The sequence below is a fragment of the Leptinotarsa decemlineata genome, unplaced genomic scaffold (assembly GCF_025532065.1).
Source record: "Leptinotarsa decemlineata unplaced genomic scaffold, Ldec_3_MD MMD2_tig00000010_RagTag_RagTag, whole genome shotgun sequence".
In the NCBI taxonomy this organism is placed as follows: Eukaryota; Metazoa; Arthropoda; class Insecta; order Coleoptera; family Chrysomelidae; genus Leptinotarsa; species Leptinotarsa decemlineata.
Genome location: NW_027412538.1, coordinates 9,716,590 through 9,729,870, shown reverse-complemented (window position 1 = coordinate 9,729,870; position 13,281 = coordinate 9,716,590). Strand labels below are relative to the sequence as shown.

Below are 13,281 nucleotides of genomic sequence, written 5' to 3'. Positions count from 1 at the left end.
AAAATCAATTTGGGACCAAAGATTTGGCGAGTCCATGACCGATAATTATTTTTGAATCGAGTAATAACGCTGTTGGAACATGACAACCATGCAAAGTTGATGGCAAAGTAGGTTAGCGTTACTGTTACAAATCATATTCATCGTAGAATCAAAAACATTTATCCAGTAATTTACCGATCAATTCATAGTGATACTAAAAAACTTCAATACCTATACTATAAATATCTGTTTCCAATGTGTTCCGCCATTTTAAATTTTTCCATTGAACGTTTTCATTTGATTTCCATATCATGAGAGTGCATAAACATAACTAGTTCCCCACAACGAATTTGGGGCGTCGTTTTTTTTCATTTTCCTTTCAACAAACCCTTTCATATCATAAAACAGACAACAAACGCTTCTACATCATGGGAGTACCTATATAAAAATAATTAGTCCGCCATATCGAATTTATAATGGTGCTACTTTGTTTATTCAGTTTAGGGCATCAAGCCCTTTTGATTAAGCGTCTTCAGTTCATTCAGGTTGGAGCCCAGCTCCCTTACCCTTTTGGCTAATACCTTTCAATTAATCGTGGATTGCAACGATAACGAAACGGAAAGTCGGTTAAATTTACGTTGCAAGATTTTGCAAGGACATGGACAAGATTTGTATAGGACAGGATTTGTATAGGACATGTTCAGGGCATTGACAGGCCATGAACAGGACATTGACAAGATATAGGCAGGACATGGTCAGGATATGGACAGGACATGAACAGGATATAGGCAGGATATGTACAGGACATGGGCAGAATATATACAGGACATGGTCAGGAAATTGATAGAGCGTTGACAGGATATGAACACTCACTCCATTAAATGTAAAACGTGAATACAATAATAATCTTTATTATAGATCTCATCTTGTTAGAAACAAAAACAAAATAGTTATCTTTTCATCTCCTAAACCAAACTAGAAGCTCCCAAACACTCCGCGTCATTCTTCCCACACAAACTGGGAGAATTTCCTTTGGAACTACCATAAACTTTAGTGGAATAACCTGAATCATTATTCGTATCTCTATCGACACTATCTTGAATGTTCGTTCCCGCATAGTTCATTTCGAGCCTAGAAGCACCGGCGAGACCTGTTTCATTTCCGTAGACCTTAGCGCTGGTGAGCACCCGTCGTTCTGCAAAACCCGTACTCAATTTTTCTGCAGCCGTTGCGTTCTCGTAATACTGAATTTTATATGGTTCAACGAATCCGAGCTCTGACTGGTACAAGGGGCCTCGTTTACTGGAACTAGGCTGGTCAAAACCTCTGAAAGGGGCAGACTCCCGGATTTCAACTATGGGCTCGATGTACCTTGGACTTTGGTTCACCGTTAGCGTATTCACTATGGTAGGACTGTACACACCACTCCTACTTCTCGGAGGCGCGTCGCTAGGGAACTCCAGCGGTGCTTGTGCCGGATCGGAGTCCTCAGGGGGCTGCTTCCTCCTCTGCGGCATGTCTTCGTCGTCGCTCGTTTCGCTGTTGTCGCCGTTGTTATTAGAAGCATTCAGTTGTTGTATTCTGGCAACTAGTTCCTTTACAGATGGTCTTTGGTGGTCGTCGCCTTCTGGGGGAGGGTCCAGCTCGTCCATGCTCCTAAACATATAAATAAATACTATTATGAACGTTGCATTTGTGCTTTTTTGTGTATTTACAAGGAAATGAAGTCAACCATTGTGTTTAAAAGATAAAAATTTTGCGTTGATCGATTGAAACTCCAATCCTACGTTTATTATCCCGTATATTATATGTGATATTGGGTTCGAGGATCAAAGAGATGACCCAAAAAGCTAAGAAAGACAATCCTTAGCATTTTTTCAGTCGAGATTCCAGATGTAGTGCGGCAAGCCAGTTGATTTTTACACAGGACAATAACTTCAACTGAGAGGTCTGGATAGAGTGTGCGGAGATAAGTGAAAATTTTGGCATTTCATTCGTTTTTCTCCTTATTTTCGGACAATATTCGTCTCATACGAAGCTGACAACTCCACAACGAAAATCGTCCTCCCACCTTCCACGCAATATGTGATATTGGTTTCGAGGATACAAAGAGATAACCCAAAAAGCTAGGAGAGACAAAGCTAGGAGAGATTTCAGATGTAGTGCGGCAAGCCAGTTAATTTTCACAGAATGATCCCCAGCGGGGCAGGCACAACGTATATGCTCTGCTGTTTCCTCATTTTCCAAACAGAGGCGACATATATGTCTTCCAACAGTCCGAGTCTCTGCATATGATGATTCAAATGACAGTGACCTGTAAGAAGGCCTGTTAGACATCGTAGTTCATCCCTACTGTAGTCCCACAAGCTTCGAAGGGTGAATAAACGCCTTGGAGTGAGCCAATCCTGGAAGATTCTGCCAGAAGTCCATAAATCTTCTTATCATCCAGGTGTTCAATGTTTGCTTGGCAAAGCCTTTAGCGATACCAATGACAGGTTCTGGTCCGATGAAGCTGCTTACAGCACCCTCCTAACTTTGGAGTCGGCAGCTTTATCGCCTTCCAGGCCAGTATGGCCAGGAATCCAGACCAGAGACAATCTGTCGAGTCTTCCTATCGAGGAGAGCCGTTTTTGGCAATTTGCTACCAATTTAGACGTTGCTCGGTAGGAGCCAAGAGCTACCAACGCCGCTTGACTGCCCGGCATCAATAAGCAGTGACCATTTCTCACGTAATATGTGATATTGGGTTCGAGGATCAAAGAGATGACCCAAAAAGCTAAGAAAGACAATCCTTAGCATTTTTTCAGTCAAGATTCCAGATGTAGTGCGGCAAGCCAGTTGATTTTTACACAGGACAATAACTTCAACTGAGAGGTCTGGATAGAGTGTGCGGAGATGAGAGAAAATGTTGGCATTTCATTCGTTTTTCTCCTTATTTTCGGACAATATTCGTCTCATACGAAGCTGACAGCTCCACAACGAAAATCGTCCTCCCACCTTCCACGCAATATGTGATATTGGTTTCGAGGATACAAAGAGATAACCCAAAAAGCTAGGAGAGACAAAGCTAGGAGAGATTTCAGATGCAGTGCGGCAAGCCAGTTAATTTTCACAGACGCCAATAATTTCAAGTAAGAGGTCTGGATAGAGTGTGCGGAGATAAGTGAAAATTTTGTCATTTCATTCGTTTTATTTTAAGGAAATATTCGTCTCACATGAGGCTGACAACTCCTAGACGAAAATCGCTCTGGAACGCCGTAGTCTGAGCAAGACTTACCCTTGGGTAGCTGCAGCAGTAATCTTGGTGGTTTTAATGAACGGGTTCCAACTCGCTGACAGAGTTGTGATCACCTCGTTTAATGTCGAAAACTAAACCAACTTCACCGCCACTCGGGTAGCTGATTAAAAAAGAATTTCTCCAATTCCTGCCTTCTCATAGTTAAGGACCATGCAGAGAAAGGATCTTAACAAGGGTGACCAGAACACTTCTGTTATGTAGGCACTCAAACGTTCACGACCTACTGTTATCGTGGAAATTATGAGCGTTTGGAATGCTAACTTCTATGGGGAAGCATATTTTTCGGGTCTTCACGTCGAGTACATTCAGCTCCTTCGAGACTATTTCAATACTCCAATGGAGTAGGCTGACATCGAAACGACAAGCGTATTTCGAGCAGCAACTTCCACAACAGTTTGTGTGCAGCGTTGTTCCACTCTAAGGTAAGTGTACATCCCTTCGAAATCGAGATAGTGCAGGATGCTTCCGTCTACGAATTGCACATCCTTTGCGCAATCCCCGAATTGTCCTCTCTTGAGATGAACCATTGCACATTCCATGTATTCTTTCACCTCCTTTGAAGAATTGATTACATCCTGCTTTTTCAGAGGCATACGATTTAAAGTCATCCATATAAATGGGTGACCTCATGCTCCGGTCAAATGATTATACAAAGTAATCCGGAAACTGCTGCTCACTTTCCAGCCAGTAGTTGAGAACTCTGGATAGATGGCGTTGGATGCTGGTTAATTTTGTCCTTCTTAAACATTTATCGTGTCGCGTAGTAACTGTATTCGATTATTAATAAATAACTTTTTAAATCTCGATTCAGTGAAAAATATAACAGAAAGTTGCCACATATTGCATCAGCGAATTATCACAAATTCAGTGGTGATTTATGAGGTAATGCATTAAAATCAAAGGAGCAACAAAATTACAATATTTTGAACGTTTGTTTGAAGGTGATTGACAATGTTTCATGATGAATTTCACTAGTTCGGACTTCCATTGTCTAATATATACCGCATACATAATATATACCAACAACGTATTCAGCCAAGCTAGCGTAGAGATACGCAACATATGGAAACCCATCATCAAGTGAAAAATGGCCAACTCCCGCCAAACGGTCATTTCCCACTGAACCAGTGAAGCGGAAAAATGGAAAGCGGGGATAAGTGAAAGTACTAGAACGACCAATAAATAGTCATCTCTCGGAGGAGCCAGTCCAGTCAACACCCGAAGACGATTGTAGATACTAACAATCGAAACGTCATGAACTAACCTAACTTTTTATTTTATTTTCATTTGTATTTCTTTATTTTTGTTCAATCGTTCTATTTTTACTTGTATTTTATTTCAGTACTGTTTCATTTCAGGTTATTTTTGCTTAATATAATTGTTATTTTCAACTATTAATTTTTAATTTCTTCTTTTTCAGTTGTTTCGGGGATTTCAAATCATTTTGTATATTAGACAATGGAAGTCCGCACTAGTGAAATACAATATTTTTACCTCAAATTGAATTTTTCAAAACAAAAAATTCTCTTCGACAGTAAAACTCACTTTCAGATATGTTCTGAGATAATTCAGAGATCGTTTATCTTCACACTAGCCAAAAAAATACAACAGTTCCTCCTACTAGTATTCCTATAAATATTTTGTAAGACTCGGTTTTAATGCATCATAGACTTTCGGATATTAATAATGTAGTACTCTAGAAGTATGTCCAGTTATTTGAAGATTTAGCATTGTTTTGCATGCAATAAAGAACACATTTGGATGTGTTCCAAAAATACAACTGATATATCTGATCCCGAAACAGATTTTGAAGATTGATATATGTATTGTGTCAAAGGAGAAACTGGAGTTTTTTTGCAATGTTGATGGTACAAGTACTAGCCGAAAACTACTGTTAAGGTTTTTCTCAGTGCTGAGTATATTGATCTCTCCCTCCCTGTCTTTCTCTGGTATGTGGAAACTTGACGTTTGCAAACTTATGATAATACATAACAACCCACTCATTAATTGTTCAGTGTCTGTCCAATGGTGAATGTTCCTCCTGACGAAAATCAAGTAGTTTTCATAAAAAAGCTCTAAAACAACGCATTTTAAAGTTATCATTTCAACCTTTTTCTTGAAAAATTATTTAAATACTTAAAAAAAAGGAATGAAATAATGCATTCAACATTTAAAGGGATTCGTTTCCATTCACCATTTGGCAACAACGGTTATAGCTAATAAAGGACAATGAATCTGTTACCTGTATAAGACAAACAAAGACATATTTCAGGGGCGTGCTGTTCTGTTTACTTATGTTCCGAGTTCCGAGACATTCTGTAACATATTACATTTTGTGCACCTAACCTATCTTCCTCTATATAAATAAATAACAAAACATGTGGCTTGTGGAGGTGGTATTGAATTATAATTTATATTTTGCCTTAATTGTTGCTTTATAAAGATAATTTTCTTTTTTTAAAGTAGAATATCTAGGTACGTATAAATTATTTCAACTTGATATAGGCGCTGTTGCCAATATGTGAATTAGAAACAAATCCCTTCAAAAATTAAAACCCAACATTTGTTTGAAACATCAATTTGAATACTTTTCGAAGTGAATTTGAAAAACACATGAATTAAACTCAACTTCATTTTGTTCAAACTTGCATTTGCTGTAATAACCCAAATTGAGAAACATTCGCCTTTCACGGAGTATTGATTAAGAATTTTTCTCAGTAATCATAATAGGATAATCATATAGTAATGGAATATTCTCCTCTTTGTTGGATAATAAATTGCAACTTAAGGGTGTATTTTACGAGGGAATCGAAAGCTTCATTATATTCCAAGTCGGCGAGACTAGGAATCCAAACCGAAAAGACTTGTTCAGTATTCTTTTTTTTAAGGACAACATACAAGCACTACAGAAAAAAAAAACTTTAGCGCTCTAAGTGCCTGTGCCTGTGCGAAAGTAGCGATTTAGATTGGATTCGAATCGCTGGAGATTAAATTAATTTCGAAAAACGTTCTCAGGAAGTTCATTCCACATAAACACAGTTCTCCAGATGAAAGAGTTCTCAAACGGTGAACTTCGAGGTTTATTGAAATGAACATCAAAAAGATGAGCAGCCACAATCCTCCGCGTATTTCTGACATGTACCGCTCTTGGTGGAATCAAATGTGCCAAGTCACTTAAACCCCTCTCCTTAAAGTATATATAAAAGAAAGACAAACCCTCAACTTTTCTTCGATGTTCCAGTGTATCAAGGTTGCAAGTGATGCAACCTTGATACACTGGATCTGGTTTGGATACTTTTATATTTTTGGAGAAACCCGATTCCTGGGTTTTTGTGGTATTGAATTGAACCTGGTTACTTTTTTAAGATATACAACCTCCTGCTGCCGGTGAAGATGTGCATCCACAGCCGATGTCTTGCAATCCAAATGGAATGGCGAAACAAGTGTGCCGTCGTCAACAAAACAATATATTGGATTTTTAATTTTTTACAATAAGTCGTATATACAGTGCTAGTCAAAAGTCCCCTCCCCCCCTCGTATCTTTGGAACGGGTATACTTATAATAATGAAATTTGGAGGGTGGAAATAAACGGATGTAGGCTTCTTAACTGGTCATAACAGGTGACGCAATAGTCATAAATGACGTCACAAGGCCACTGTGACCAAAAATTTTAAATGGGACCCTATGGCAAGTGACAGCTCGTTTGGAAGGTATTGAAAATACCTATTCAGTCATACCAATTTTGTTTGGGTTTCGGCTGATTTTGATTGATAAATTGAAAAAATAGGAAAATTATTGTTTAGCATTTAATTAATAAAGATTTTAAAGTACGCCTCTAGTTCATTGTCAAAAAGGTTGACGTGTTTGAATTATCTACTTGTCAAAAGTGTTTATACCTTGAAAATTTACCTAAGCTATTGTTTAACGAGACGTTTAAGTGTTTACATAGGCAAAATGGTACGTACTGTAGCCGACAAAGTAGCAGCTATCTTAATAATTGGTGAATGTAGAAACAATTTCCATGCAGCGGAACGACTGTTTAATGAGAGGTACCCCGATCGCCCTATATCGAGGGTTTATTTGAGGGAGCTTCTTCGGAAGTTTGAAGCATCAGGTAGTGTTCAAGATGCCAAACGATCTGGTCGACCAACAATTAGTGATGACAAAAAAATTGACATACTTGGAGAAATGGTAGTGAACCCTACTTCTTCCACAGCCCAAGTTGCGTCTATCTGTGAAGTCAGTCAAAGGACAGTACATAGGGTGTTGGCTAAAAACAAATTTCATCCATACAAATTAAAAATGGTGCACCAACTTTCAGATGATGACCCCGACCGAAGACTAGAATTCTGTGAAACTATGTCCGATAAAATGAACCAACAACCAGGCTACATACAGACAATTTGTTTTAGTGACGAAAGTACTTTCTTTCTCAATGGAAATGTTAACACTCAAAATGTGAGGTATTGGAGTGACACAAATCCTCACATCTTTCGTGAAAAACATACTCAATTTCCAGAAAAAGTAAATGTTTGGGCAGGTATTTTGGGAAACCACATAGTTGGGCCTCTTTTTCTCAATGCTAACTTAACCGGTGAATTGTATCTGGAGATGTTACAAACTGATATTGAGTCGTTAATTCTTGAAATTCTAGAAGATAATCCAGATGAATTCGACAACTTGGAAATAACGTTTCAACAAGATGGTTCTCCTGCACACTATTACGGTGCAGTAAGACGTTACCTAGATGAAGAATATCGTGATAGATGGATTGGACGTCGAGGTTCGATCGAATGGCCAGCTCGGTCACCGGACCTTACACCATTAGATTTTTTTCTATAGGGGTACTTGAAATCTAAGGTTTACGCTACAGCACCTGACAGTATTGCCATTCTGAAACAACGAATTGTTGAAGAAAGTAGGGCAATTTCCGCTGACACACTGGGACGAGTACGACAAGAGTTTAGCAATAGGATGCATTACTGCCAGGAAGTAGATGGAGCACATTTTGAACACTTATTATAAGAACTGGTTCTTAAATCTTTATTAATTAAATGCGAAACTATAATTTTCGTATTTCTTCAATTTATCAATCAAAATCAGCCGAAACCCAAACAAAATTGGTATGACTGAATAGGTATTTTCAATACCTTTCAAACGAGCTGTCACTTGCCATAGGGTCCCATTTAAAATTTTTGGTCACAGTGGCCTTGTGACGTCATTTATGACTATTGCGTCACCTGTTATGACCAGTTGAGAAGCCTACATCCGTTTATTTCCACTCTCCAAATTTCATTATTAAAAGTATACCCGTTCAAAAGATACGAGGGGGGGAGGGGACTTTTGACTAGCACTGTACAATAAAAAAATACCTTGATTATAAAAGTACTCCGGATAACTCCATTTACAGCCACTTGCAGGCACTTGCGACAAGCCATAGCATCGAAGGGCCAGCAAACCATCATGCCACACACGGTCAAAGGCCTTAGAAATATCAAGCGCAACAGCTCTTGACTCTCCATGTGTCAAGGATATGGTCTACGGCTTTCTCCATGATCTTTGCTATCACTGATAGCAAAGCGACTGGTCTATAGTTATTTGGAAGATTTTCCTTGCCCTTGTTGGAAATGGACTGAACGCGAGCAATCTTCCTATCAATGAGAGAGTTTATTGGCAGTTCAGTACCAATTTGAACGTTTGTCGTGCCAGTGATTTAAGTGTAAGATTGGTTTCTTCCAATCTCCCCACACATAAATCAACTTCCTTTATTTTCATGTTAACATATCAGATAATAAAATAAGTTTCAACTTGTTGGTGATAAATACTTAATCTTCTGTCGACCTCATGATGGGTTCAGCAATACTCTATATAAGGTCATCATCAAAGAATTCAGTAGCAGGTAAAACTGTGAATATTCTATCTATCATATAGATTGATAATGTAAATACCTGGTCGTTTGCAAAGGCGGCTTATCCATTTGATACAATAACTCCAAACTCCTGGACCTCGGCAATGGACACTCCTTTTCCCTACTACTAGACGCCAAAACTCTTTCCGATCTTCTACCATGTTGTCCCCTTTTCAGTTTTTGCTCCAAACCGATTACTCTTTGACGAAGTCTAAAGTGGGCTCTTTGGAGTTCCTTCTTGTCTCTTTCTATGCGTGCTTCTAAATGTTTAAATAGTGGTGCGCAGTAACAAGTGTAACCTACACCTACGGGACCTTTGCATATGTTTCCTAAAACAATAAATAGATAAGTTATCATATATTCATGAATAAACCGAACGAGTCAACACGTATACCTTGCAATATATGAAGACTATTCGAATAAACTGGGAAAAATGTTTATTTTGCAATAAAAATCTAGTTTTTTTTCAACATGTCTGGTTTTCACCGTTCCTGTCACATATTTGATGATTTTTTCGCCTTCATCAAGAAAACCTGACTTCCGACAACAAAGAAATCGCAAGGCATACTTCTTCCATGGTCAAATTATCGTATTTTTTTCAAGAACAAAACTCAAGCACTACAGGAAAATCCTTAAGGCGCTTTAAAAGCGGTGCCTCTGCGAAAGTAGCGATTTAGATTGGGTTTGAATCGCTGGAGATTGAATTCATTTGAAAAATCGTTCTCTGGGAGTTCCCACATAAATGTCTTTCTCCAAATGAAAGAGTTCTTAAACAGTGAAGTTTGAGGTGTACTGCTCCGGTGCTTGAAATCCTCCATGTGTGCGTTCATCACCAGGTGCGTAAAGACGCTTTGCCTTGTCGCGGATCAAAAGGTCACTTGGTGCTACTCCTTCCTGGTTGCGATCTTCAATCCATAGTGATAAGGCAGCTTCCATTTTTCTATTGTTGAATCACGCACAATTTTTGCTGATGGTGAGGAGGAAACTATACAGGGTGTAACTGAATAAGTGTAAAACACTTAAGAAGGCGATTCCTCATCGAAAAAAAAAGGATCTTTCATATACTTCATTCTTCAAATAGTTTTCAGCATCCAATTGCAAAATTCAAGACGGTTCAGAAAGTCTCGCGGTAACAGTGCCTGTACTCGTTGCAGATGATAAGGGTATAAGAGTTGTTCCTTCAAAATTCGAAATAACGTCATATGATCAACATTTAGCTGGAAAGCAATCTTTCTAGTACTGGTAGTAGGTTGTTCTTCAATCAAATTAAGTACTGCTTCCTCAAGCTGTGGTGTTCGTACTTCTCGACGGCGACCACAATCCTGCGTTCTTTTGTCGAATGAACCATATTCACGTAATCGTTGATGAAGTCGAGCAAATATTCTATGTGAAGGATGCTGCCGTTGAGGATACATTTCAGCATAGTTTCTAGAAGCTTCTAACCCATTCCCTTGCAACAGACCGTAAACGTAATACATATCAGCCATTTCCTCATTTGTGTATACCATTTTAATAACAAGTGAATTATTAAAGTAACAACGTTTGTTTGAAGGTGACAATATTTCATGATGAATTTCACTAATTCGAACTTCCATTGTCTACTATTAGAATTAAAAATGAATAGATGAAAATAACAATTATATTGAGCAAAAAAAAACCTGAAATGAAATAATAGTGAGATAAAATACAAGTAAAATAGAACAATTGAACAAAAATAAATAAAAATAAAGAAATGAAAAAAGAAAATAAAAATTGAATTAATATTTTATAGTATACTTCACGAATTGATCTTTACGAATATTTACCGACCTAGAAGCTTTCTCAAGATGAATATCCATTTTTTCAACCTCAAAATTTGCTTTTTTTGAGCAATACCAATCAGACAACCAGCAACAGATAAAACCGCTAGTCTCAAGACAATTGGATAAATCGTCATATCTATTTACCTGCAAGATCCAAATAATACTGTTCGCCCCTTTTCAATGGTTCATGCGGGAGGGAATCCAGTCGCGGGGAAGGGAAATTTTTAGGATCTGGAAAGTAATGGCAACCATATGGAGACCATGGTTTGGACTCTTCTGGAATATCTGCAACATCTGAAATAAATAAAATAATGTAATATTGGGTAAAGGCAATTTGAGAAGTTAGACACAGCTTTTAGGTTATAATTTATATTCCTAATAATAATAATAATAATAATAATCTTTATTTTAAAGAGTGTTTTACACTATCCGACATGTAGAAAACAATTCGTCTCCTATAACGGTTATAAATCTAGAACATATATAGCTTCTTCTGATGTGCCTCAGGGCTCCAACCTAGGTCTTCTTTTGTTTTTATTGTTTATTAATAACGTATGTGAAAGTTTAGTTGTGAGCGGTTATTTTTCGTGGATGACTTGAAATTATTTTCTATAATTAAGGAAGTAGGTGATTGTGTAAATCTTCAATCTCAATTAGAATTTCTTGTTGCTTGGTGTATCAATAATAAATTGAAACTCAATGTGGAGAAATGTAAAGTAGTGAGTTATAGTCGAAAAAAGAGGTTTATACATTTCCGTATGTAATACAGGATTGAGATCTGCTGAGATGTAATGAGATCAAACACCTAGGGGTAATATTCGATCATAAATTAACATTTGGTAGACATATTTCACAAAAAGTTTCAGAATCTCTCAGAGCTTATAGTTTCATTGTTAGAAATTGCAGAAACTTTGATAATATTAAAGCCATGAGGCTGTTGTCTTTCACCTACGATAGAATATGCAAGTATCGTCTGGAGTCCATTCTATGAGATTCATAACATAGCCATTGAAAGAGTTCAAAGAAAGTTTTGTAAATTTATAATTTTCAGAACAGATGGTTATTACCCTGAGAGAGATATTAGTAATGATGTTATATATGAACGTTTTGAACTTTTTAGTTTAGAGCATCGCAGAAAATGTGCGTCGCTCATATTTTTATTCAAATTAGTGAATCAGAGAGTTGACTGTCCTGAAATTCTTAAACAAATTGATTTCAATGTACCACGGCCAGCTTCACGATCTGTCGTCATCAAAGCAATATGTCCAATATTTCCAATAAGTCTTTGATATACAATTAAAAGAGGATTGGAGACAATATGGATCCCTGGGGAACACCAGCGTTGATGGTAAAAGTAATCCCTCCATTTTCAAACGAATACAATACGCGTCAGTTACAAATACAAGTGTTATAAAAACATAGCAAGGAAGATTCAATTCTCAATTTCATGATAATCCCTTACCACCAGCTACATTTGTCAATTTATCAAATTGAATTCTTTTGATTGGAATATTTTGGTTTTATTTTAAAAACGAATAACATTGCGGGAAGCAATGATGTGTATTACTTTGCCAATGCCGTGTGTTCATTTATTCCAGTGAACCTTGAATTATTTTCCTACAATTCAACAAAACAAAATGGGATAATTATACAATTTATATAATTAGAACTCTGAAGAAACTTTTGTTTGTTGACAATCAATATACATATAAAATACGCCCACCATAAATTTAAGCATCAAAATTCCAATACACTTATTATACTATTGCAGAAAATAAACAAAAACCTACACGCTCTATAATTCATCAAATATCCATATGTACTAGTCGAATAATTAGTTTACAGAACAATTATGTTTTATTAGATACTAGAAATGTTTTTGTCTGTAGTAATTAAGTATTTAAAAGATCCAATTAAAATATTAAATGGCACCGTAAAAATGAATAGCTACGATGTAAAGACCTATTAGTAAATGGAGTGATGTCAAAAACATAAATCGTGAGGTCAGCTTGTGTTTCTATTTAATGAGTCGAGCAAAAAACCATTTTTTCACGATGCTCGTGAATATAAATTTATACTTCCCCGAAATCGTTGTATACCACTGAAATATTTTAGAAACGAACACGGAGCAAATATAGACATAAATCCGAATAGGTATGGTATAATACAATGTTGATTGTCAATTCATTTAATATGTCCAATAGGGACAGATCTTTTACTTCCACACATCGTTCCATTTTCCTGCAATCTGTTATTTTGGATACCTTTAACGTTCGGTGGTCATTATTGATAG

At 37.1% G+C, this 13,281-nt stretch overlaps 1 protein-coding gene across 1 annotated transcript in view; it reads right to left on the bottom strand.

The window, feature by feature from the left end:
* Positions 1-874: 874 nt before the first annotated feature.
* The window catches only part of dgo (ankyrin repeat domain containing protein 6 diego), an 80,912-nt gene continuing 68,505 nt past the window's right edge, over positions 875-13,281 (bottom strand). The window contains exons 5-7 of the mRNA XM_074171411.1: positions 11,133-11,282; positions 9,227-9,515; positions 875-1,635 (exon numbers count right to left, since the gene is read on the bottom strand). Of these exons, the coding sequence (XP_074027512.1) occupies positions 945-1,635; positions 9,227-9,515; positions 11,133-11,282 (1,130 nt within the window). The 3' untranslated portion in view covers positions 875-944. The remainder of the gene's footprint in view (positions 1,636-9,226; positions 9,516-11,132; positions 11,283-13,281) is intronic.